Source organism: Pleurodeles waltl, chromosome 7 (assembly GCF_031143425.1).
Source record: "Pleurodeles waltl isolate 20211129_DDA chromosome 7, aPleWal1.hap1.20221129, whole genome shotgun sequence".
NCBI lineage: Eukaryota > Metazoa > Chordata > Amphibia > Caudata > Salamandridae > Pleurodeles > Pleurodeles waltl.
In genome coordinates, this window is record NC_090446.1 from 1,513,900,235 (window position 1) to 1,513,925,428 (window position 25,194).

The 25,194-nt window shown below is 46.9% G+C and overlaps 1 protein-coding gene across 1 annotated transcript in view; it reads right to left on the reverse strand.

Annotated features, from left to right (window-relative positions):
* LOC138246611 (phospholipase A2 inhibitor gamma subunit B-like) overlaps window positions 1–20,277 on the reverse strand; it is a 109,063-nt gene extending 88,786 nt beyond the window's left edge. The window contains exon 1 of the mRNA XM_069201312.1: window positions 19,945–20,277. Coding sequence (XP_069057413.1) covers window positions 19,945–19,996 — 52 coding nt within the window. The 5' untranslated portion in view covers window positions 19,997–20,277. The remainder of the gene's footprint in view (window positions 1–19,944) is intronic.
* Window positions 20,278–25,194: the final 4,917 nt, after the last annotated feature.

The following is a 25,194-nucleotide window of genomic DNA, read 5'->3' on the forward strand; positions in this document are numbered from 1 at the left end:
ATAGCGCCTGGAGGGTCCTTGCCTGTGCCTCCCTATAGTGTCTGGTGCGTCCAGGGCGTATTGCTGTGAAGACCAATTCACCACCACAGCCCGGGCTAATAAAAGAGCCCTCAAGCTTTGAAAAGCACTGGGCTCTAAAAGAACTGCCCCGCGCTGAGAAGCGCTCGAAGATCACTTCCTATTGCTTTCTCATCCCCATTCACTCCCTGTTGCTGAATGCTCCATTGCTTGGTCCCACCGGCTCCTTTGTGAAGAAAAGATTTTTTATTTTGATTTTTTTTTAGGTTTAGAGAACCAGGCATCTGTCATTTGCTGCTGGGCCACTTTGCAAATTAAGCAAGCGCTATTGTGCTAACAAATTTTTATTTTTTACCTATGGCAATCCAAGTGGCATCCATTATCTTGTACTGGTACATAAAAAAATAGAAAATGGCACCCACGGTTATGCTGGCATTTGTGGTAATGTATGCGTGGATATACGCTAGGATGCTTGGGCATGCAGGGAAATGCTGCTGCTGCATCATCGTGTCTTTTTTAAACTTTTCCCACCTTGTGTTCCTTCTGCCTGCTGACACTCGTCTGTCTGCTAGCCCCAGACCCTCCCTCCTGCTGTTATCTGCTTGCCTGCAGCCCACCCTCCCCTCTGTTATCCATTTTGCTGCCCCCCCACCTGCTCGCCTTCCCTCCTTTGCCCATGTCGTCCAATCACACCATCCCTCCCTCGTCTGTGTTGCGGACACCACTGGCCGTGTCATGTTGCCTTTTTCCCCAATACCCTTCATTGTCTGTGCCCCCATACACCCTTCTTCCTCCATGTTGCTTAGCCCACCACCCTCCCAACCATCGGCAAAACCAGTGCTGTACATCATGGCTAAAAAACATTGACAAAGCCAGTACCTCCCGTAGGCACAATCTTGTGGCTTTTTCATTGCTGGTCTTTAAAGCAGATAATGCCCCTTAATGTGATAAGTGCTGCTATTTTTTGTAACAAAAAAACATAGGAAAAATCTATGTTTCCAGAAGCAGAAAACACAGGGGTGTGAGGATGGGGCAGTAAAGCATGCATTGTTGCCCAATGGGGAAGCTGTACCATTGGGAATCAGTAACCACCCAAACTCAGGGGTCAGTAACTCAATGATTTACAACCTCAGTTGCTGTCTCACATCACTGATACATAAACTTAGTGACAGCGTTGTGTGGTAACCCCAATCCTTTTGCCTCATCACATCCTCTTTGCTGAAGTTCATTTTTGTTGGCTTTAGTACTCAGTGCGCTTTACCACTCCCAACTAGTGCCAAAGTGTTTGTGCTCACTCCTTTAAACATGCTAAAGTTGTTTTACAACCAATTGGCATTCATTTACTTATACGTACCCAGTAAAGTGGTTCTACATGTACCCAGGACCTTAAAGTAAACTGTACTAGTGGGCCTGCAGCACTTGTTGTGCCACTCACTTAAGTAGCCCTTTAAAACATGTCTCAGAACTGTCACTGTAGCCTGTGAGCTGTTTAAGTTGACAAGTCGACCTAGCACAATAAAACTTGCCAGGCCTAAACCTTACTTTTTATTACTACGTGCCATCCCTATGGCAGGCCCTAAACAGCCCATAAGCTTTAAAACGTTGGACATGCATTTTTAGTTTTACGTGTCCTGCTAATAAAAAACTTGCATTTTTCACATTGTGTCACCTACCGCTCCTATTGGATAGTATTGGTTTGCCTTATTACATTTAAGAATTGCTAACGTTCGATTGAGAACAGGTAGCAATGTCATATTTTGTCTCAAAATAATTGTAATTTAAACCCCTCTTTAACAGCCAAGTCAGATTTTAAGTTATAATTCTGAAAATGCCACTTTTAGAAAGTTGTCATTTTCCTGTCTGAACCATTTGGTGCCTACGACCTGTGTCCTGGGTCCCATGACTATGACTAGTTGTCAGTTGGCATTTGTGTATTTCTCCCAGAGAGGGAGACAAAGAGGGAGTAGGTGTTGGCAGGATGGGAGGGGGAGGACCTGTTCCCTGCCTTGTTTACATTCCAAAGGGTCTGACTCCAGTACGCTCACATCAAACTTGACACTAGTCTTTTGTCACCATAGACCTCGTGGAGCCTGGGCAGGGGAGGAGGTAAATTTCCAGAACCAGATGTGGGGAGAGGTATAGAGGTTTCTTCCACTTCAAAGACTGTAGATATAAAAATTGGACCCTCAGATCAACTCTTCAGTTCACTCCTAGACCTGTGTAGGAAACCCAGAAGGCCTGCCTTGTACTTCAGAGGATTGCCCTGTTGCTTGAGGCTTGCTTTCTACCTCAGAGGACTACCCTGCTGCTTGAGTCCTGACTTGCTGCTTGATCCCAGGACCACCAAAGTGACTCCAAGGAATAGTTTGCTGGCCTCCTACTCTGAGCTACCTGGACACAACATGCTTCAACAACCTTGCACCGACACCTGTACCCTGCTTGAAGTGAGTTCTGCCCTCCATGTGGTTTTCTGGCAATCCTCAACCCTTGGAAGTGGTACTAAACATGCCCAAATAGCCACAAAACAAAACTTGGGACAATTTCCAGCTAAAAAGTGCCCTAAGAACCGAAATGAGACCTGGAACTACTTGCTTGCTTTGCCCAAGGTGCATTGACAGTCTGCCTTACTTTGCTGTTCTGGCTACATTCTTCTGTGCAGCAGTAAATCCTGCCTGCACGTTTTCCCGCTGGAGATTTTGACTTGAAAAAAAGTGACAAAGTCTAAATGTAGAAATCTTCACCAAGAGTTTATACAGCGGCTCCACTACGATGAGACCCTCTCCTTCAGGTGTCCTGCTGAACTTTAGCATCTCAGACATTTTTTTTCTTTCTTCTAAGTCCAAAGGTAAGCCAAGACCGGGCCCAATCCACTTTGTTGACCCGAGCTGTGCTCCATCATGGCCCTCACTGACTTTCAGCCAGATGTCCATGGTTAGCACTTTGATCTTTTAGGAGCTATTTGTAACTAAAAACTTTAAACATTCGTAACTGCTAATCTGATTGAATGTAATTTATTTGGGTGTCATTTTTTATTAAAATGTTCTCTATTTTTCTAAATTGGTGTGGGATGGATCTCATGTTGTGTTTTCACTTGCCTCCAAGTTGTCGGACTGCTTTTGTGCTACACTACCTGAGGGTTAAGCACTGGTTAATTTAGTGGCTTATGTTGTTCACCCCCACAGTGATTGTGTTGTTGGTTGACAAGGGTTTTCAACCCCCTCAATCAAAAAACAGATTTCTTACACTGGCTACTTGCAAAGAGGAGGGGCTCCTCTTTCATGACTCTTCCTATTTGCAATTCAGAAATGGTCATAGAAGCCATTTTGAGTCAGAACGATTTTGCTGACTCACAAGGATGACTTGCAGAATGGCCTTTTTTGTATTGCACAAAGTATTTTGAAGTTAAAAACCCTGGGATTTTTGAATTACAAGCTTTGCAACTGCAAAATACTGCATCGGCCCCTATATTCTTTGCCTTGCAGGCATTCAAAAACATTTTCTAATTCCAGAAAACATCTTGATGCGTTTCTGTAGCGTATTCTCACAACTCATGACTGTCTCACGACTCGGTTTCTCATGACTTTCAACAGTGGGTCTCAGCTGCAGGGTTTTCAAAGTCTGGAGATAAAGAGTAAGAGAAATGGCGCTCAAAACACTGAGAGATGTGAAGAAAAAACGGGTTCAGATGGGATGTTCTTGTTTCTCGCTGCTCCTCCGGGTTTTTTTTCATCAGGCCTTTCAGGGCGCTGCCACCTGTGAGATGACACAAAATACCCCTGGCCTGTACCTACACTGCTCATTATGTAGTTTACACATCCACTGCTCGACTCAACTCTCTCATTCCCTTCAAGGTCCTGATGAGAGGAGGAAGGGTGAAGGGGCTCAGGTTCTATCCATCTACAGTGTTGTTTAAAAACTCAGCATTCTGGATGCCAGAATTACACATTTGAGGGGCAAAATTCAACTACGATCCAATCAGTCAGGCACACAGGGGCGGCTCCACCATTAGGGTGGAGGAGCGTCGCTCCCATGCCAGCAGCAATAGCTGCCAACTTTGAGAAACAGATAGTAAACGGTGTTTATTATCGGTTTCTGAAAAATGGGGGGGCCACAGGCTGTGACGAGCACTTAAGGGGAGTGCACTGAGCACTCCCCCTTACTGCACATGTATGTTTGGCTGGCCATCTCGGGCCGGCCAAACACATGCGCCCTGGGCTCTCTCCAGCCCAGCAACACACAGCCCGGCTTTGAGCAGTGTCGGAATTGGCGCAGGGCAGGCTGGGAGCCTGTGCCTACAGAGGAGTGGATGGATCGGCACATGTTTTTTTTTTATTCTTTTTAATTTTTTTTTTATTCCAGACAACCCCCTCGTCCCCCTCTGCACGCCACCACACCCCTTCTACTGGTCGCAAGCTGCGACCGCAGGCACAATTGATTTTATACAGCATATTGTGAATGTCTCTGGCCACACAATACATCACTACAATGAGTCTGTCAGAGTGCACATCAATGCATTCTGATGTGCATCCCTGTGCCCAACAAGAGGCTACGAAGAGCAGCAGGCGTGGGATTTCAAGCCCTGTCTAAGCTTCTGCAAAGGCTGTGCAAAGTCGTAGTAGAAGCCAGTGGTGGGCTTAGGTGGGCCTTCTATTCATTAATCAGTTCAACCACAGGAATCATGTCTTGACGGCTCCTACGCCCAGTGCTGGATTTCTCTCCATTGACTGACATGGAGCATTTGCCAGTAGAGCAGTGGTTCGTACACTTTTGATTTCTGAGGTCCCCCACTTAATCAGTACTGGAACCCAGGGAATCCATGTTTTCTTATTGGAATCTGGGGACCCCCACTGAGTCATTATTGGAAGCCAGGGACCCCGACATAAACATTTTCAATGGTTTAAACTAAAAACAATACACACAAAAAATACAGAAATGAGCACTCAAATACGGAAATGGTGAAATATTTTATTAAATTCATAAATATATAAAAAAATTGTTATTAGCAATAGGAAGAATGGAGTGTTTCTAATTCAGGACACTCACTGTCCCTACTATATTCTATGTATGCACTTGCATTGCTCCCATGAATCAATCTGAGGATATTAAATACATTTAAGCCTCCAATATCAAATTCCTTCACATTTACAGAACATTTTAAAACGCTCATTTGTGCACTCTGCTTCTTCATTTATGTACACTTCATTATTCTTTTAATATTATTCAATTTTCTAAACCGTTGCAGACCCGCCCCCCGAGTAGGCTTTGCGGACCCCCAGGGGTCACTGGAGCACAGTTTAAGAGCCACTGCAGTAGAGAATATAAGATACGTAAAAAACAAAGAAAATGTTGCTGCTCTGTATGTGTGTGAGTGAATGTGTGTGAGTGAATGTGAATCAGTGAGGTTGCGAGTGAATTTGTGTGTCTATGAGTGGGGAGTGTGACAGTATAAGAGCGAGTGCATGGGAGTGACTATGAGGGTGAGGGAGTGAAAGTGGGGTAGCAGGGTGGAAGGGGTGAAAGTGAGGAAGAGGGGAATTGGGAGTGGGAGTCAAGAAGAGAGGGATTAAGGGAGAGGTTCTGAGTGAGAGTGGAGGTGTGAGGGAGAGGGGTGAGTGACACTGAAGGAGCAGGTGGGAGTGATGGAGTGGTAATGAGGGAGCAGGTGTGTAGGATCAGGGGTGAGGGACTGAAGGAGGGAGGGAGAATGGAGTGAGAGGGGACTTGAGTGAGTGAGATGAAGTGGGAGTTGAAGTGAGTGATGGAGAGGGGGGAAGGAGAGTGTGGGAGAGTGAGGGGGAGTCAGTGTCAAGGACTGCGAACGTTAGGTTTGTGAGTCTCCCGCAGACTGAGCAGCTGGACAGTCATGTGGTTTACATGACAGTCATGTGTTTGGATGGACTGTCCACCCAGAGGACTGCCATCCATTCGAGTAGACTGTCCAAACCAAGAGCATACACATACTGCAGTTCCCTTGATATGTGCTTTTAGTTTCTGTGAACCCCTGAAAATATGGATTGTTAAGAAAACCATAGGTGTACATCTACAATTCGCAGATGTAAACATTTTCTATCACCCACATATAAGAGATGTGCTGGGGTTCAGTGAGATACCCCAGTAGCCCAAGCGGGAACCCTGCAGCTTCATGATCGTTTTATAACTCCAGCCTTGATCTGTGCCACACGTGCCACCGTGGTCACCCGGTGCCCAGAAGGCTTGGCTCAGTAGACGGAGGCTTCTAGGTCCTTGGCTAAACGGCTAATGTAGCCACACAGTGGGTCGATGCTTTTTGGTCTCGCTTCATAGCGCCATATGATGATTTCAGTTTAAACTAAGTGGGATGGAGTAAGGCATCCACATGGTGTGGACAGTTTGCATGGAGTTATTTACTGCTCTGAACGAAGCCCCTACGCTCTAGAACAGTGGTTCCCAACCTGTTGACTTCTGTGGACCCCCACTTTATCATTACTGGGACCCGGGGACCCCCACTGGATCATTATTGGCATTCGGAGACCCCCCCATTGTCATCACTGAAAGCTGGGGACCTAATCTATTAATATTATTTAATTTTTTAAGTAGTCGCGGACCCCCTGAGGAGGCTTTGCGGACCCCCATGGGTCCCCGGACCACAGGTTGGGAACCACTGCTCTAGAAGACTCATGGATATGACAATACTGTGGTATGCTGTATCTGAATTGCTATCCCGAGCCGCACTTTGGGGTAAGCCTTCCCTGCTTGCCATCGCTACCCTGAGAGAGTCAAACGTTAAAAGAAAGTAACTCGATTATTGAACTGGAATAAATAGAATTGCACATTGGGATCTGGAAAACCTACAATCAATCCCAGCGCCTCCACTTGAGCGAGTTATGTAATCCTAGGTCATTTTTAGATTTCACTTTGCCTCCTCTTTCTTCATTAGAGCACATGGAATTACTTTAGTTCAGGATGTGAGCTGTACAAAACCTTCTCTCGGGATTGATTTAATAAACAATAATGTTGTCTATGTATGTTAACAATCCAGGCGATGAGCAGGGTCCCAATGACAACTGCCTTTCCTCTCAGTGCACTATTGGCATTGTGGTCAGGGAGGGAGCAGACATGAGCATTTCTATATTAGTTTTTGAAAACTATCACGTTTTAAAAATACTTCCCAATGCACTGTGATCTCAAGTACTAAAATGAAATGCATCTGCATGCTAAGGAAATACATTTTAATGAATTTTTGCAGAGACTTTCACATTTTTACGTTTGTTGCAGGATATTTTTAAAGAGGAATTTGTTCTTAAAGTTGAGTGGTGCCGGGTACCTTCTTGGCTACTTTTCTTTTACTTGACTTAGCAGGTAAATAAATGCTTTAACAGCGTTCTGAATGTTGGTGTTCGCTCAAGTAAACAGCATCCCAGTGCTTCTGTCCAGCAGGGGCTGCATGTGAAGGTCACTTGAGGATCACTGGCCCAGGTTCAAGCAGCCTTTTGGAATCAGCTATTTAGGTCCCTGGCGAGTGGCCAGCTGTTTACTGGGAGTCTCGGGGGGGGGGGGGGGGGAAGGGGGGGGAGGCTGCTGCAGCACAGCAGGCGTCACGCACATCTCAGAATCAACAATACTTTAATCACATTAATAAAACACCATCACATGGTTTGCTCCGAAGGAGCCTGCGGCTTCTCAGCAGAGAGGGAGGATCACATGGGGCCACAGATCAACAGGAGCCAGCCCCGGGGGCACTGATGCAGCAGACGGGCAAGCTTTCACCTGGGAAGGCTAGTGGCCAGCCCACCGTGTTCAACTCCCAGCCCCACGTTTCAACGCACTGTGTGATAATGGTGAACTAATCTAGCTCCTAAATATGCTCAGTTACCATGTGGGCACTATACATGGGTACTGACTCAATCAAGTGTGCCCTTGACATGGGCACAACAGGACATTCGAGCAGGGCAGCGTGGTGCAGGTTGGTCACAGATGAGCTTGCCACTGCGGCATCCACTGATCAGGATGGTGTCCCCGGGGATGGAGGAGGCCGGTGCTTAAATTGTCCCAAAAAAATATAAGCGTTAGGAAGAGCCAGGGTCGAACTGGGACAGAAAAAAGCCAGGTCCAAAATAAAAGTGTCCCCCATTAGTGAATCAAATAGCTAAAAATGTGGCCCGCATTTGCAAATTGGACCGGTTCCGATCCCCTACAGACATTCAGGGTAAGTGTTTTGCAAGGTACGGGAGACTGCATGCATTTGATGCTTGTTCTTGGCAATGTCTGTTATATCAGGAAAATCAGCACTAAAAGGGAACCCAACTGACCACAGAGCAGGCCTACAAACAGCCACGAAAACAGCCCCCACACTGACCGGTCAGGCCTGCCCTTTTGCCTCTGGCAAATTACCAGAAGGACCATTTTGACCCCCAAGTACAGCCAAGGGCCAAAATGATTTCTTAAGAGCCCGCCACCGGAGCTGCAGAATACAAGGCTAGTCTTGCCTCCATTGGATGCTTCTATCTCCCACCAGCCTACTCTTCCTGCCTCGTTATTTCACTCTTGCAGGTGCTGTTTTGCCACTATTTTCTGTCTCTTCCTCTTCTGCATTCTCTTTTGCCCATCACTGGCAAGCACCCGCACAAATTAAGCACTACCAATGCCCACTATACCTGCTCGACCAAAATATTTCTTCGATCTCTATCCTTTATGTAAAAACATGTTTCTTAAGCAAAGTGCTCAGCAGCAAGTCAGGCCTGAGCATCGGCTAGTTATCCACCCGATTGTGTACAACTGCAGAAGAGGCTTCTTTGCATGCTTGCAGCAGAGCCCTGGCATGCATTTTATGGGAACTGGTCATATCCTACAATATGGCTGCTTTTCAGGGGAAAAAAGGGTATTTTCTACTACACTGCCTGTGTTAATTTTTACCTTAAATGGACAGCAGATTTCTACTTCATTGGAAAGGCATGGCAGGAGGCCACTGACTCGATGCTTAATTTGTCAAAGAATAAGAGCCGTGCCCAAAGTTTTGCTCAGAGGCCTGCGGCCGGTGCTAGTGAATGTTGGGGGCCGGATTCCTAGGCTGAATAGTTTTGGTTCCACCTCATGCTGCTTCTTCCACCACCAGATACATCTTTACCTCCCTTCTCTGGTTCTTTTCAATCCGTACTCTCTTTCTTTGTTGCTGTGTCTTCATCTTTCTCTTCCTACCTCATTAACCTTGTTGTGTTATTCTCCTGCTCTGGGCCAAAGTCTGATGAGGAAGAATAAATGCTGAACCCCGAAAATGAGTGCTAGGGGGACCCACTTGCAACCACCAGCTCAGATTAAGCACTGCATTGCTTAATCTCTGGCATTTCTATCAATCAACAAAACTTTATTCGACCAAAGCCATCAAAGCATAGCAAAACACAAACCAAATTATTAAAAACACTATAATTCAATTAAACGATAAAAAGAAAATGACGCAATCATCCAAATACAATCTATCCAGATGTTAAAAACAGCTAAAATTCACACTTATTCCATATACGAAAAGCTGATCTGATGTAATCTAAAACAGCATAACACAAGTTAGGAGATCCCAGACATTGCAAATATATCAAACCCTCAACATGGCCCCTCAAACCCTTATTGTGTAAAACAGGGACCAGAAAAAAGTCTAGGTACAGAATACAAAGGGCAAAACAACATAAAATGACTAAGGGCCAGATGTAGGAAAGGTTTAGCGACTCGCAAACAGCGAAAAACGCTGTTTGAGTCGCTAAACCCCATCTGGTATGTAGAAATGCATTTTGCGAGTCGGAACCGACTCGCAAAATGCATTTCCGAGTGGCAAATAGGAAGGGGTTTTCCCTTCCTATTTGCGAGTCGCAGTGGTAAGCAATTCCATTTGCGACCGCGAAAGCGGTCGCAAATGGACTCTGTTACCATCCACTTGAAGTGGATGGTAACCCACTCGCAAACGGGAAGAGGTCCCCATGGGACCCCTTCCCCTTTGTGACTGGACCTAATAATAATTTTTCAGAGCAGGCAGTGGTCCAAGGGACCACTCCCTGCCCTGAAAAATACCGAAACAAAAGCTTTTGGTTTATTTTCCAAAGTGCCGCTCGTTCTCCTTTAAGGAAAACGGGTTGCACTTTGAAAAAAAAAAAAAACTGCTTTATTTAAAAGCAATCACGGACATGGAGGTCTGCTGTTCCCAGCAGGCCTCCATCCCCGTGAGTGCCGAGTCGCAAATTGCGACCCACCTCATTAATATTAATGAGGTGGGTCTTTGCGACCCCATAGCGACTCGCAGAAGGTGTCTGAGACACCTTTCTGCATCCCAAATTGCGACTTGCAATTTGCGAGTCGCAGGGACTCGCAAATTGCAAGTCGCAATTTGGGAGTTTCCTACATCTCGCCCTAATACTTTGCAAGGTAAAATCATCACATGGGCAAGGCAGCAAAGCCGTATCCAACGAATCAGTTGTAGGAAAAACAATCTTGCAGTGCAACAACCCCAATCGAAGAAGAGTTAACCAAAAGCGATAACACGGGTTAGTAATCCAGCCTAAGTATGGGTCCGTAAATCGTGAGGTAGATAACGCCACATACTTAACAACCGTGGACTTATCCAGGGCCGCTTTAATGCGGGTATCCCTGCGATATGCCAAAAAGCACTCCTGAACATGAAGCTTATGCATACGCTCTATAATACTAGGATTATCAAACAACTCGTGTAAACTCAGCTTGATAAAAGAAGAGTTCAAATAAGAAAGCCATGGAATCAATCCCATGAGGCAGACAATTTGCACTACACATTCTAGTTATACCTGCTTCAGGCATGCACCATATTTTAATCCAGAACAGTAACAGTGCCAGGCCAATCAAATTTTCCAAAAATTGAAGACCCAGCTCCTACTGGTATATGAAGTTTGCGTTTCCTCTAGGTGCTGATAACAATCGGCGAGTAAATAGGTTGTCAAACCTTTGGAGGCTATCTAATGCTGGAATAACCTCACAGGCCAACACCATGAGAGCCCCCCGCTAGTCACTTGCTCCCATAGAGGTTCAACATGGCTACAATATGCTTACTTTGCAACTTAGTAGCAAATCTAAAAATTGCCTCGATATTACTACTCAAATACTGGACTTTAGATGTCAATAAATTCGTCCTGTTTTGGAATGATGAAAAAAGGATCCCCCAAGTAGTTAAAAATCGTAATCTTTTCTAAGGTGCTATCACCCATTTTAAAACACTTACTTTTTGTACCAGGGCGGCCGCGAGTCAGAATATAGGATTTAGCATAATTTTAAGATCCAGATCATCCATAAACACTAAAAACAAATCCAGTAAAATCTGTAGACTACTGGCTGTCCAGGCAATTAACACCACATTGTCTGCATATAATAAAATCGGAATAGACTTACATTCCCCTGGGCTGCACATCATTGCCATATTCAACTAGAAATGTGCTTACCCCGTTTACATACAGTAAAAATAAGAAAGGTGCCAGGATGCACCCCTGCCTGACTCCCCAGGTCGAATGAACATCCGATGAACAGTCTCCCGCAGAGCCATAAGTACCCTGACTGTGAGGTCATGATGCAAGCGCCTTATTAGAATTAAAAGGTCAGACTCCACTCCCATGCTAGCCATGAGCTCCCAAAGCTTGAATCCATTAACCAAGTCAAAAGCACTTGACAGATCCATAAAAGCCACGTGCAGAGGACTTTCAAACTCTGACATATTTACTTGTAATTAAAGGTTAAGGCACTGCAACTGTACCTATACCCGGCTGTAGGAAAGTACCATCTTGCCTGGCATGTTACCCCCATATTTCACTGTAAATATGTTGTTTTAGTCTATGTGTCACTGGGACCCTGCCAGGCAGGGCCCCAGTGCTCATAAGTATGTGCCCTGTATGTGTTCCCTGTGTGATGACTAACTGTCTCACTGAGGCTCTGCTAACCAGAACCTCAGTGGTTATGCTCTCTCTGCTTTCCAAATTTGTCACTAACAGGCTAGTGACCAATTTCACCAATTCACATTGGCATACTGGTACACCCATATAATGCCCTAGTATATGGTACTGAGGTACCCAGGGTATTGGGGTTCCAGGAGATCCCTATGGGCTGCAGCATTTCTTTTGCCACCCATAGGGAGCTCTGACAATTCTTACACAGGCCTGCCAGTGAAGCCTGAGTGCAATAACGTCCATGTTATTTCACAGCTATTTACCACTGCACTTAAGTAACTTATAAGTCACCTATATGTCTAACCTTTACCTGGTAAAGGTTGGGTGCGAAGTTACTTAGTGTGAGGGCACCCTGGCACTAGCCAAGGTGCCCCCACATAGTTCAGGGCAAATTCCCTGGACTTTGAGTGCGGGGACACCATTACACGCGTGCACTCTACATAGGTCACTACCTATGTACAGCATCACAATGGTAACTCCGAACATGGCCATGTAACAGGTCTAAGATCATGGAATTGTCAGCCCAATGCCATCCTGGCATTGGGGGACAATTCCATGATCCCCCGGGTCTCTAGCACAGAACCCGGGTACTGCCAAACTGGCTTTCCGGGGTCTCCACTGCAGCTGCTGCCGCCAACCCCTCAGACAGGATTCTGCCCTCCTGGGGTCCAGGCAGCCCTGGCCCAGGAAGGCAGAACAAAGGACTTCCTCTGAGAGAAGGTGTAACACCCACTCCCTTTGGAAATTGGTGTGAAGGCTGGGGAGGAGTAGCCTCCCCCAGCCTCTGGAAATGCTTTGATGGGCACAGATGGTGCCCATCTCTGCATAAGCCAGTCTACACCGGTTCATGGATCCCCCAGCCCTGCTCTGGCGTGAAATTGGACAAAGGAAAGGGGAGTGACCACTCCCCTGACCTGCACCTCCCGGGGGAGGTGCCCAGAGGTCCTCCAGTGTGTCCCAGACCTCTGCCATCTTGGAAACAGAGGTGTCTGAGGCACACTGGACTGCTCGGAGTGGCCAGTGCCAGCAGGTGACGTCAGAGGCTCCTTCTGATAGGCTCTTACCTCTCTTGGTAGCCAATCCTCCTTCCTAGGTAGCCAAACCTCCTTTTCTGGCTATTTAGGGTCTCTCCTCTGGGGGATTCTTCAGATACCGAATGCAAGAGGTCACCAGCATTCCTCTGCACTTCCCTCTTCAACTTCTACCAAGGATCGACCGCTGACTGCTCCAGGACGCCTGCAAAACCGCAACAAAGTATCAAGACGACTACCAGCAACATTGTAGTGCCTCATCCTGCCGGCTTTCTTGACTGTTTCCTGTTGGTGCATGCTCTGGGGGCTGTCTGTCTTCACCCTGCACTGGAAACCAAGAAGAAATCTCCTGTGGGTTGACTGAATCTTCCTGCTGCTATCGCAGGCACTAAAAGACTGCATAACCGGTCCTCTGGGTCCACTCATCCTGACGAGTGTGGTCCCTGGAACTCAGCAACTCTGTCCAAGTGACTCCCACAGTCCAGTGATCCTTCAGTCCAAGTTTGGTGGAGGTAAGTCCTTGCCTCCCCACGCCAGACTGCAAACCTGTGCACTGCATGATTTGCAGCTGCTCCGGCTTCTGTGCATTTTTCCCAGGATTCCTTTGTGCACAACCTAGCCTGGGTCCCCAGCACTCCGTCCTGCAGTGCTCAACCCGCCGAGTTGGACTCCGACGTCGTGGGACCCTCCTTTGACTGAGCCAGCTCCGGTTCACAAATCTTCCAAGTACCTGCTCTGGTACTTCTGCAGGTGCTGCCTGCTTCTGTGGGAGCGCTCTGAGTTGCTGAGCGCCCCCTCTGTCTCTTCCTCCAAGGGGCGATATCCTGGTCCCCAGCAGCACCCAAAAACCTCTACCGCGACCTTTGCAGCTAGCAAGGCTTGTTTGCGGTATTTCTGCGTGGGAACACTTCTGCAACCTTCTTCACGACGTGGGACATCTTCCATCCAAAGGAGAAGTTCCTAGTCCTCTTTGTTGTTGCAGAATCCTAAGCTTCTTCCATCTGGAGGCAGCTTCCTTGCACCTTCATCCGGGGATTTCTGGGCTCCTGCCCCCCCGGACACTATCGTGACTCTTGGACTTGGTCCCCTTGCCTTGCAGGTCCTCAGGTCCAGGAATCCATCTTCAGGTGATTCTTGGTCTTGCAGAATGGAGACTATTGTTTAATTTTGGGGTAGTAGGTGTACTTTACTCCTGCTTTTCAGGGTCTTGGGGTGGGGTATCTTGGACACCCTGACTATTTTCTTACAGTCCCAGCAACCCTCTACAAGTTCCCATAGGTCTGGGGTCCATTTGTGATTCGCATTCCACTTTTGAAGTATATGGTTTGTGTTGCCCCTAGACCTATGTTTGCCTACTGCAACCTATTGTAATTCTACACTGTTTGCATTACTTTTCTGACTCTTACTTACCTGTTTTGGGTTTGTGTACATATAACTTGTGTATATTACTTTCCTTCTTACTGAGGGTACTCACTGAGATACTTTTTGGCATATTGTCATAAAAATAAAGTACCTTTATTTTTTGTAATTCTGTGTATTGTGTTTTCTTATGATATTGTGCTATATGATATAAGTGGTATAGTAGGAGCTTTGCATGTCTCCTAGTTCAGCCTAAGCTGCTCTGCTATAGCTACCCTCTATCAGCCTAAGCTGCTAGAAACCCCTCTATTCTAATAAGGGATAACTGGACCTGGCACAGGGTGTTAGTACCCCTTGGTACCCACTACAAGCAAGGCCAGCCTCCTACACATACTATGACCGCTTCTTGACACCTCACACTGACAATCCCATATGGGTTGTTTACAAAGAGCATACAAGTACACCTAGCCACCATTTTCTTTCTAACTTACACCTGCTCAGGACCACAAACTGTATAGAAAATACTGCAGAATTGGGCACTGCAGTTTAGTAACTAGCTAAACTGGACTACGATCATAGGAAACCCCACAAAAGAAGATACCAAACTGTGCACTTCTCCCATATCTTCATCCATCACAGTGTAAAACGCTGCACCCCATAACATGATAACTGCACCTCGGTGACCATGCATGTTATGCAGAAATGTAGAGCACACTATCACCCGGGAGGTTATCCTGGCAGTGCTCCTTGTGTCTCAAGGGATGTTCTCATGCAGAGCAGGGCCGTTTGCAAGCGTGGTGACATCACAGGCAGTGCAGGTGTTGCTCCCCAGTCCCTGGGACTCAGAAAAAAGGACACTCCCTTACAGTGCAAAGCCACTTGTGCAAGAGGTGACAGCGTAGACAATGCATGTGCCTCTACTCAGATCCTTGTGTCATCCAGGATGATCGCTTGCTGAGCAGAGCTGCTTCATGTGAGGTGACATCACTGGCAGTACCCGTGCCGCTCCACGTCAGATGATGCACCCATGCAGCACAAAGCCACCTGCATGAGAAGTGACATCACGGGCAGTGCATGTGTTGCTCCTCAGTCCCTGTGTCTCCGAAAAAGGACACTCCCTTGAAGTGCAAAGCCTGCTCGACATGAGGTGATGTCATGGGCCACTGATACTCAAAGTACGACCCGGGGGCCGCATGCGGCCCCTGGTCAATAGCAGTAATGGGCTACTATTTACCCAACTCAGCACTAGCTACAAAGATGTCACATAAACAGGCAATCATTTATTTAAAGGTTAACGACGTAAAAGGAACCCCTTCATTTTGAAGACATCTTGGAGCAAAAAATCACTTAAAAATTCAAAACGGGTCCTTTTATTTACAAGCAGAACCGTTTCACCTTAGTACATCGGATTATATATGTGCATTCAGAAGTATTTATTTTTTAAAGTGATAGTTTCAAAAATGGATTTTGGAGCAATCACCCCCCACAATGAGACCAGTGAACTAAGACGCAAGCCAGTTGTTACGTGCACTCTTTGGGTGTCCTGGGTTCTCATTAAACATGAACACTATTATAGTTGATTAAACCAAACACAGGACAACGTTTTGTATGGTGCACATCCTGAAGTGGTATATTTCAAGGCCCTCATATGTGAAAATGAAGAAAAAGGAGGGCTATAGAAATAAAAGAATTGACTAGAATCACACAGTTTGGTTAAGTGGGGAAGCCGGGATGTTTTCTTGTTACACATTGTGCAGTTAAGCCACTAAATGTTTATGCTTTGGTTTCCCTACACCCTCCTTACAGACAACCCCCTTTTCCTCCCAACCCCCTCACTGGTGGCGTTAATGCGGCCCTCGCTCACATCGCAGACCAAAGATTTTGGTCCCTGGGAAGATGTTTGTGAGTACCCATGTCATGGGCAGTGTATCTGGAGCTCTGCAGTCACTATGTCGAGCAGAGGTGACATCAGGAGCAGTGCACGTGCCACCCCCGTGCCTCCGAGGTCAGACACTGTTCCATGCGTGAGCGCCGTGCAGTCTGCAGAATGGGACAGTGGGCGCTTGTAGGACGCAGGTTTAGTACATGGCGCTGGTTGCAGTGCAGGGTCGCAGGCAGGACGTTCCCTTTTCAGCACGTTGCAGCCTGCATATGAGGGGGCGTCAGTAAAAGTACGCACGCCCCTCCCCAGGCAAGACGCCCCTTTCCAGTGCAGGGCTGAGTGCACGTGAGGTGACGTCAGCCAGTGCACGTGTTGCAAATAGGACGCACCTTTGCAGCGCAGGAGCAGCTTGCACATGCAGTGACGTCAGCACCAGTGCCTCACCTTGGTTAAAAAAAACACGCACACAGCTCCCAGCCGACAAAAAGGTCACCGGGCGCGTGAGTTCTTTTTCCCGCACGAATTAACAAATACGTCGCCCCTTCGCGCGCGAAACACCCCAGAGTGCAGTGACGTCACCTAGCCCGGGGGCCGCCTGCGCGTGACCCGTCTGCAGACGGTGCCCTCGGCGGCCGGAGGGGGGGGGCGCGGGATCCGCTGCAATGCAGTGAAAAGTTTAACCCCCTCCCTGCCAGCTGCGAGCCTCCTGCCACCACAGGGCGTGACTGGCAGGGGGCCTGGCAGCATCCCAGCGGGGAGGGCAACACCCCCCTACCCAGGGGGCCTCGCACCAGCCCAGCAGCGAGACCCCCAGCCCAGCATGCAGCAAGGAGGCCAGGAGCCCCCTCATGCACTGCCAAGGGGCCCGTCACCAGCCCAGCAGGGAAACCAACACCCCCCCCCCCACACACACAAGAGGGCTTGGCACCAGCCCACAGGGAGGCCAAGCCCACCCCCTCCCATGTGGTGCCAGCCCAGCATGCAGCAGAGGGCCAAGTACCCACCTCATCTCCCCCCCCCCCCCCCCCCCCCACTGCCAAGGGGCCTGGCACCAGCCCAGCATGGAAACCAACCACTCCCCCTGCAGGGAGTCCCAGAGACCCCTTCATAGCGCCTGGCACTAGCCCCGCAGAGTCCGAGATCCCCCACCACCAGGGGCTGTCACCCCAGCATGCAGCCCCCCCCCACAGCAAGCCTGGCTGTGGTCGCAGCTGCGCACTCAGAGCTTCTAGAAAGTTCTGTCTGCTGCAGCGGCTGGTCCAGAGGCGCCTTTAAATGGGCATCTTGTCGGTGATAATGTGAGCGACGGGAAGGGGGGACAGAAGGAAAAGATGGAGCCGGTGCCCCGTCCCAGAGAGTCTGGACCGGACTCCCTCCGTGGCAGCATTACTGAGGCACATTATAGTGTCTCTGTACCCCTAAATAGACGTGTTCGCGACGCGGGTGTCTGGACGAAAGTCTGTTTACGGATGGACTCGGTTCAGCGCGCAATGTGCCCCAGATCACACGGTCCCGGCGCCCAAAAGGGACAGAAGCTTGAACTACCACACCCTGCTGCCCTCGTCGACAGCCCAGGCGTCCTGATATCGTGACAGTCACGACGACGAAAGATAAATGGCCCAGAAGGGTTGAAGGCAGTGCACGCCCCTTCTGCAGACATGTACTCATCAGATGATGTGTACGCCTACACCCAGCGGTTGAAATGGAAAAAAGAAGTGCAGGTACTATCCCTCTCAAAATAAAAATAAAAAGTTCCGGTACTCAGTACCGGCCCATTTAAAGCACTGCCTATACCCTCAAGTAGGGTTAACATTTCTCGTGGAGTTAAAGGCCTGCGAGGCTGCAACAAAAATGTTCTGTACCCTGACTCCACTAGGCGAGTTCGGCGGGTTGTGTGGATGCTGCAGAGCGGTGCACGTAGCCCGTGATCTCACCCCGCCACCCTCCGAGGCTAATAAAATGTGGACTGTTGCTTAATAACTGCTCCTATATTTAAGTCACCGAGAGGCAGCTCGGTTTACAGAGCTACAAACATGCCACTGCTATTCCGCAGCAGCTGAGAGCTTTGCCACTCCAGTGTTCCCGGTTTCCAGACCAGGAGGGCGTGGGGTCTCCCACATTCCTCGATCAAGTGCTAGAATTTTGGGAACCGTAAAGCAGAAAAAGCATTTATGGACTGGTCGGTTTCATACGCTGGCGAAAGGGCACTATGGGAGTGGCATGTGCAAAATGACAGCACAACTCTAATTTTATTTAAATACACGTCAAAAGGAAATGAGCAAACTGCACTCCTGGAGCAAGTGTATGTAAACAGCGCGCATGTACAAAACATGGAACAACTTCAGCGACAAGTTTGCGGCTTGTCTGATAAATCTCGATGGCTGCGTCAGTGATTTAGAGGCAATAAGCGGAATTTTGCCAGTTGTTTCGTGTTTCTATAACGAGGCAAGATCCAATACATTGTATCCATTTATGAAAATAAAGGCGAGCATTGTGGAAAAACGGGACTTATTTTTTTAAACTATGAAACCAGCACAAATAGTGACAACCTCGCTTAAACGTGAAACCGAGTTATAAAGTTAGATAAGACCTGTATTGTACAAGAAAATTATTTTAAAGTGAGAACTCGTATATTTTTTTTTAGATGTTTCAAAATGGTTACCGCTCCTTGACAGACAGAATAGCTGTATTATTTAGTGCTTCATATCCCACATGAATCTCGAGGCGCAATAAATATCACGTATCATTGTCAGTATCAGCCAGTGTAGCGCTACCTGGGCAATGTGCCGACTACAGCGTATTGTCTGGAGATGTCACCGCGGGGATAGAGTGAAATAAAGGCTGTGGCAGGCTGGAGACATTGTATATTTTTATTCCAGGTATTAGGGTTGCAGTAAAAGCTCCTCCCCGTATCCTGCATCCGAGGCAGGCTGAAAACCCCTCAAGGCCTCTTTAAGAACATTAAACAAGAAACCAAGCTGTGATACCAATGGTGGATCCGTGTATTCATGACGCAGCAACGCCGTGGGCGCTGGTGATATGCTCCAGGCTCTGGCTGTCGCAACTGGGCGAGCAGAAGTCTGATGGTGGAAAAGCCTTAGAATGTTTCGTGACAAGAACGCTTCAAGGCGCTTTTCGAAATAGTGCTTAAAATGTGCGCTTAAACGGTTCTCCTACTGAATCGGAGGGAAATCCGTTAACTCAACGAGTCCTGCTGTTAGAAAGATTAAACACAAACGCACAAAACTCTTCAATTGTGTGGGAAGAAAACGTGGGTGCGTAGAGTGCAGAGCATGTCTTCATGGAACATGGGGTTCACGGGTTCCAGGCTGGTTAATTTGCCTGCTGTAGACATCTGTGAGTAACCTGCAGATCAAGATTCAAACCGGACTATAACAGCTCATATGGTTAACACGCGTGTTGCAGAGCGTGGGAGTGTGTAATCTCTAGGACACCAGTTCCAAACCCCTGAAGATGCTCTCTTTTTCCAGCAGGGATTTCTTTGTAATAGCTGATTCCAGTTCCATTTTTTTCCCCGGACGGGGTGAAATGCTAGCTGCAAAAAGAACAAGTCACATGGTCGAATTCGGGCAGAGTTGACTCAGCATGTCATCCACCCGAGGTTGACAAAATAAAAACCATTGTAAAACAATAACAGCTTGCTTTATGACAAGCGCCAAAATACCGAACCTTTCGTGGTGTGCGCTAGAGGGGGAGGGGAGCTCACCTTCGGTCAGGAGGGTCGCCAGGATACAGGCGATGGGGAGGGAGATCGCCATGCCGACGCGGTGCTGGAGTAGACGGTGGGTGGTCTGGGTACCGCAGAGCAGGTGGTCGGTGCAGGACGGTCCTGAGGCAGCGGCGCTCCTCTGTTGTCCGGGGGCCCCACCGAAGATGAATCCCGTCGCCTCCCCGGGCGTGGTTTATATACCAGGGAGGGGGCCGGAGTGGAGGGAGATGGGATGGCTTTTTTTTTTGGCACTTGAAAGTTCCAGTATGAAAACCTGAAGTGGATCTGGAAGGAGCAAAGTCCGCATCGTGAGATATGTCTGTAAATATTAAGAAATCACGTGGCAAAACAGTTACCTGCTCTTCTCAAATCATCAGATGGATAAAATGGCAATACTGCCTGCTTTTAACCCTCCCCGCTCTGTGTGCGACGCATTTGGGGTGCTTCCGATAACACCACACTGTAGCCCCCCCCCCCCCTCACTAGAAACTGGGTTGTCTTTTAGAAGTTAGTACTCGTTATTGCCCCGTAGAAGTGTACTTCTTTCATCGACACAGGAAGAATTAAATCCGACTAGGCCCCGTGCCACGCCCACAAACCTCTGCAAAAACCGGCGCTTTAATTAAATGATATATTTTATTGAGATTTGAACAAGTCACTTGAACTCTCCACTTCGATCCTATCAGAAGTTGCATAGTTCAACTAAGTGATGTAACTGAGTTCGGGCCATTTTATATGTAGGCGACATGTACAGCTCTGCAGCAGGCGCCCAGCCCTCTGAGGTGCCCAGCAAGGTTTAATGTCTCCACACCGGTTGTTTGAGATGATGGATGCTGTGAGACACAGAGGTTGTGTGTGCTGTGATGCAAGCATCAGCCCTTTAAGTGCTTCTTCGCCGTTAAAGTAATTACACTGCAACTCTCACAACACCTAATAAATGTATACATTCACAAATCGGACTTGCTAAAACGTTCTTTAAGAACTCGACCGTCAGTCTAATGTTCCTTAAATCCACGTCTACATGTCTTGAAGATGTGAGTGTGTTTGTATAAATATGTATTACCTGGAGATGATGGCCACCAGGTAGTCATGGTTAGGACCTAGTTTCCCTGGGAAGAGTTTTTTTTTGTTTTGCCTATAACTTTGGCGCCGCTTGACGAATCTTCATGAAATTTTCAAAACTTCCACTTTGCTAACCTCAGCTTCTGTCATGAAAGTTTTGGGGTGATCTGTCAAGTGGGAGCAGAGAAAAAGGAGGGTCCCAAAATGCATTTTCCCCATTCATTTTTCCATAGGACCTTTATACACGCCTACAGTCCGAACCACTGAACGGAATTACACCTACACCAAATTTGGCACAAATGTAGATTCTGTTGCACCGATCATGCTTTTTGTGATTTAGTGTAAATCCGTTCTGTAGTTTTGGAGTAATATAAGGCCAAATAATATAGATATATAGGGATGCAGATCCACTGCGGGTCAATCCGCGGATCCACACGCCACAAGAAGAATCTGATTGGCTGCCCGCAACCTCAGAGAAATGTTGCGGCCTCTATTTTCTTTTCTCAGTAAACTGTCCTCAGGGCTGAAATGTGGGAGGCAATTGAGTTGATGCGGGGAGATATGGTTGTGGTGATGGGACAAATAATGACTATGTAATGCGGAAAAATATATTTTTTTTTTACGCTTTGCAGGATCTGCGGATCCGCCCACGGGGCTCAGCATGGCCCCCGGTGTGAATCCACTTGTGGATCCGCGGAGCTCAGAAACGTAAAACAAAACCCAGACTAAGTCCCTCATTTTGACATTGGCGGGCGGCCATCCCGCCATCAGGCCACCGGTGCTGCCTGAACTCCGCCGGCCCTATTATGGATTCCCCGCTGGGTCGGCAGGCGGAAACAGAGTTTCCGCCAGCCGCTCCTGCGGGGAACAGGGCCTTAACATTGTAGCCGGCTCCTAATGGAGCCGGCGGCAGTGTGGCGGTGCAGCGGTTTCCGCAACACCCGTCGCACAGTCCACTGCCCGTAATTCGGGCAGTCGAATGCGTGATGGGGCTCTGCATGGGGCCCCATGCACTGCCCATGCCTAGTGCATGGGCACTGCAGGGGCCTCCATGGGTCCCCGAGTCCCCCATTCTGCCAGCCTTTCCATTGTAAACACCATAGACAGGCTGGCGGATGGGGACTCGTAATCCCCAGGGCAGCGCTGCTTGCAGCCCTGCTCTGGCGGATTACAACCGCCGGGACCGCCAGGCTGCAGGCTGGTGGCAGCCTGGCGGTGTCGGTGGTTTGGTCATAATGTTGCGGCCAGATCCTTCTTTGGTGGCAGTCCGACTGCGACCGTGATCGGTCATAATGACCCCCTAAATTCTAATAGAAACATTCTCACAGTCAGTATTACACACACAGAGACACTCTCACACCTACTCTGACATGCAGGAGGCTCTGTCACACCCACTCCCACAACTATAGAGATGCTGTTACATACACTGTCACATCTACACAGACACTCTCACACTCACTCTCACATTCTGAGACACACTCTCACACCCACACTCGCATCTAGGCAGACACTGTCACACCCTGACAGAGACTCCCACGGTCACTCTCATACTAACATACTAATATAGACACTCAAAAGTTGTGAAGAAAACGGGGGAAAATTATAGGGATAGGCGCTAACAGAATATCACCAAAAATTTCTTTAACAATAGATAGTACATACGGTGCTCCCGAACGGAGGGTCCTCCCAGCACCTCCAGTGTTTAGAGAATTTCACCTTAGAATACGTGAATGTACTTGGATCCTCAAATTAAGAGCAGTGGAGGAAGGTCTTAACACAAATTATGAAATGGAGTACTTCCTAGGTGATTAATTTTACTATCATAATAACGTATAATTTGTACACTGTATGTCCAAATATGAGCTTAATCATTACTGTCAAACTCTATCAACATAGTATACAACACTACCTAATATGGAAGAATGAGCCCAGTTTAATTCTGGTGCTAAGATGGTGAACTCTGTTCAAATGTGAAGTGTTACTATTATTACAGTATTTACATTACATATGAATTCACACTTTATTGGTAAGTATCACCAATCTTTGATGATCACGTGAAACGAATAATTAGGACGATGACTACTAGGATTACTTGACTGATTACACTTTGTTTTTACTATTTTGTATCATCTCTTATTCTTGGGACCCTTCAAACAAATTACTTCTAAATTACATTATTCTCCTCATCGATTAAAAGAAGGACCAAATAAACATACTGCCCGTCATGCCGAGGAGTTTCACACACACTCCTGAGACCTTACTCTGTGTCTCTTCTATACCTTATACCTCTAGGTAAGTGACATTAATGTTAACTTATGTATTTTGCACTTTATTTTGAGGGGGCTGAGTCTGGTTGCTCAACTTAGAAGCAACATATGATTATAATCTTTGTTACATTGGTTTTAGATGAGACGGAGGGCTTACACGTACTTTTTCTCTACATACACGCCAGCTTAATTATCGGGGAGCAAGACACAGCGCCCCCAACACAAGAATTTACCCAAAAGAACTGTTTTGTTTATAGGCACGTGACCTTTTACTTTTAGATTTATGCCATATTGCTTATGCTTGTCACTACTTCCTTAGTATAGCGATCTTCTCTTATAGATCGCACCGTAATAGATTTTGGATCCATACGTGCTGACTTATGAGTACTCCCTCACGAAGACTCGGGGATAATAGTGTTTTACCCCCGTCACATGATTCCCACTACTCTTTCTCTATTGGTACGTGATAGTCCTTTTGTTAGTTCCTTTTAAATTCAGCTTACTCATTATCTTCCTCCTAATGACTTACAATCATTTTATTTCAGATTGTACATTATCTTGAAGACTTTTACTTGATTAGGATAAGCCATCTATTCATGTTACCACCTTACTTATATTTTGGTACGTTTTCCTTTAATCAGACACACTTGCGAATGCTTAATTTAGTACACTCACTCACCAATTTCCTAGGTGTTATGACGCCTTTCTGTTTCCTTTTTTCCTAATGACACCCTGTCATCAAGAGTATATTTCTCAACCTTAGTTTCCGTTTCTCATCGCCACATATCTAGTGGGAGTCTTTATCCCTATTTTTAACTCTCAATTTCTACTTCGTTTCACGTGCACATCAAACTTTTGGTGATATTTATAATAATAACAAGTTTATCACTTGTGGTAAACTGTAATTACAGTTTTTTCTCTGTGGCTCCGTTTGGTAATGTCACTTGATAATTTTAGACACTCATGTGGTACTGGTGAAGGACTTGGCCACGATTTTAGTGCCAGGTATTAATTTTCCATAATCATGTATAACTACAGATTATGACAAAGCTAATTATTATGTTTCTTACAGCCCTGAGGAAGTCAATTAGATTAATTTTTCAGAGACAAAACACATGTTGGCTGTTGTTGTGATGACCACATATGGAATCTTTCTGATGTGATGAACATGTATGAAAACCTCGCACAAGAATAAAGACACTGAACTTTAACTCTGTTTGCATTATATATTGATGTTCCGAAGACCAAGAACCTAACTGTACAGACTCTTATCTTATTTCATACGAGTGCCCTGGCCTTTTGAATCATACTAATATAGACAGTCTCACATGTAGTGTCAAACCCAGAGTCGCACTCTGACACTCAACATCACACCCAGCCAGCTACTCTCACACCCAGTCTGATATCCAGGCAGGCACAGTCACATCCACTCTCACACCTACACAGACAGTCCCACACTCAGAGAGACACTCTCACACCCACCCTCGCATCCCCAAAAAAATATATTTTTTATTTTATGAGATCCGTGGAGTCATGCACAAATCCGAGCGGCATTTAAAAAAAATATACATAAATAAATATGTATATGGGTAATGGATTGGCTCTGAAAAGAGCCTTTGTGTTTACAATATGTAGGTGATTACTACACATGATAAAGGATACAGTCTCTGAAGTTATGCAGGAACAGTTTGTTGCCTTTCTCTGTTAGGTGAACTCCGTCATTTCTGTATATACTCTCCAAATCAAATTGTAAGTTGTTATGGTATATAGAAATCATGTCATGGTCCCTGAGGAATGCAGAAACTGTTTTATTGACATGTTTCCTAGATTTCTCCATTTGTGGGCAGAACTGACTTGACCAGTTCCACTTCTGCCTTTGGCAAATGTTTGAAAAAACCAAGGCGGTGTGTGGGAAGAT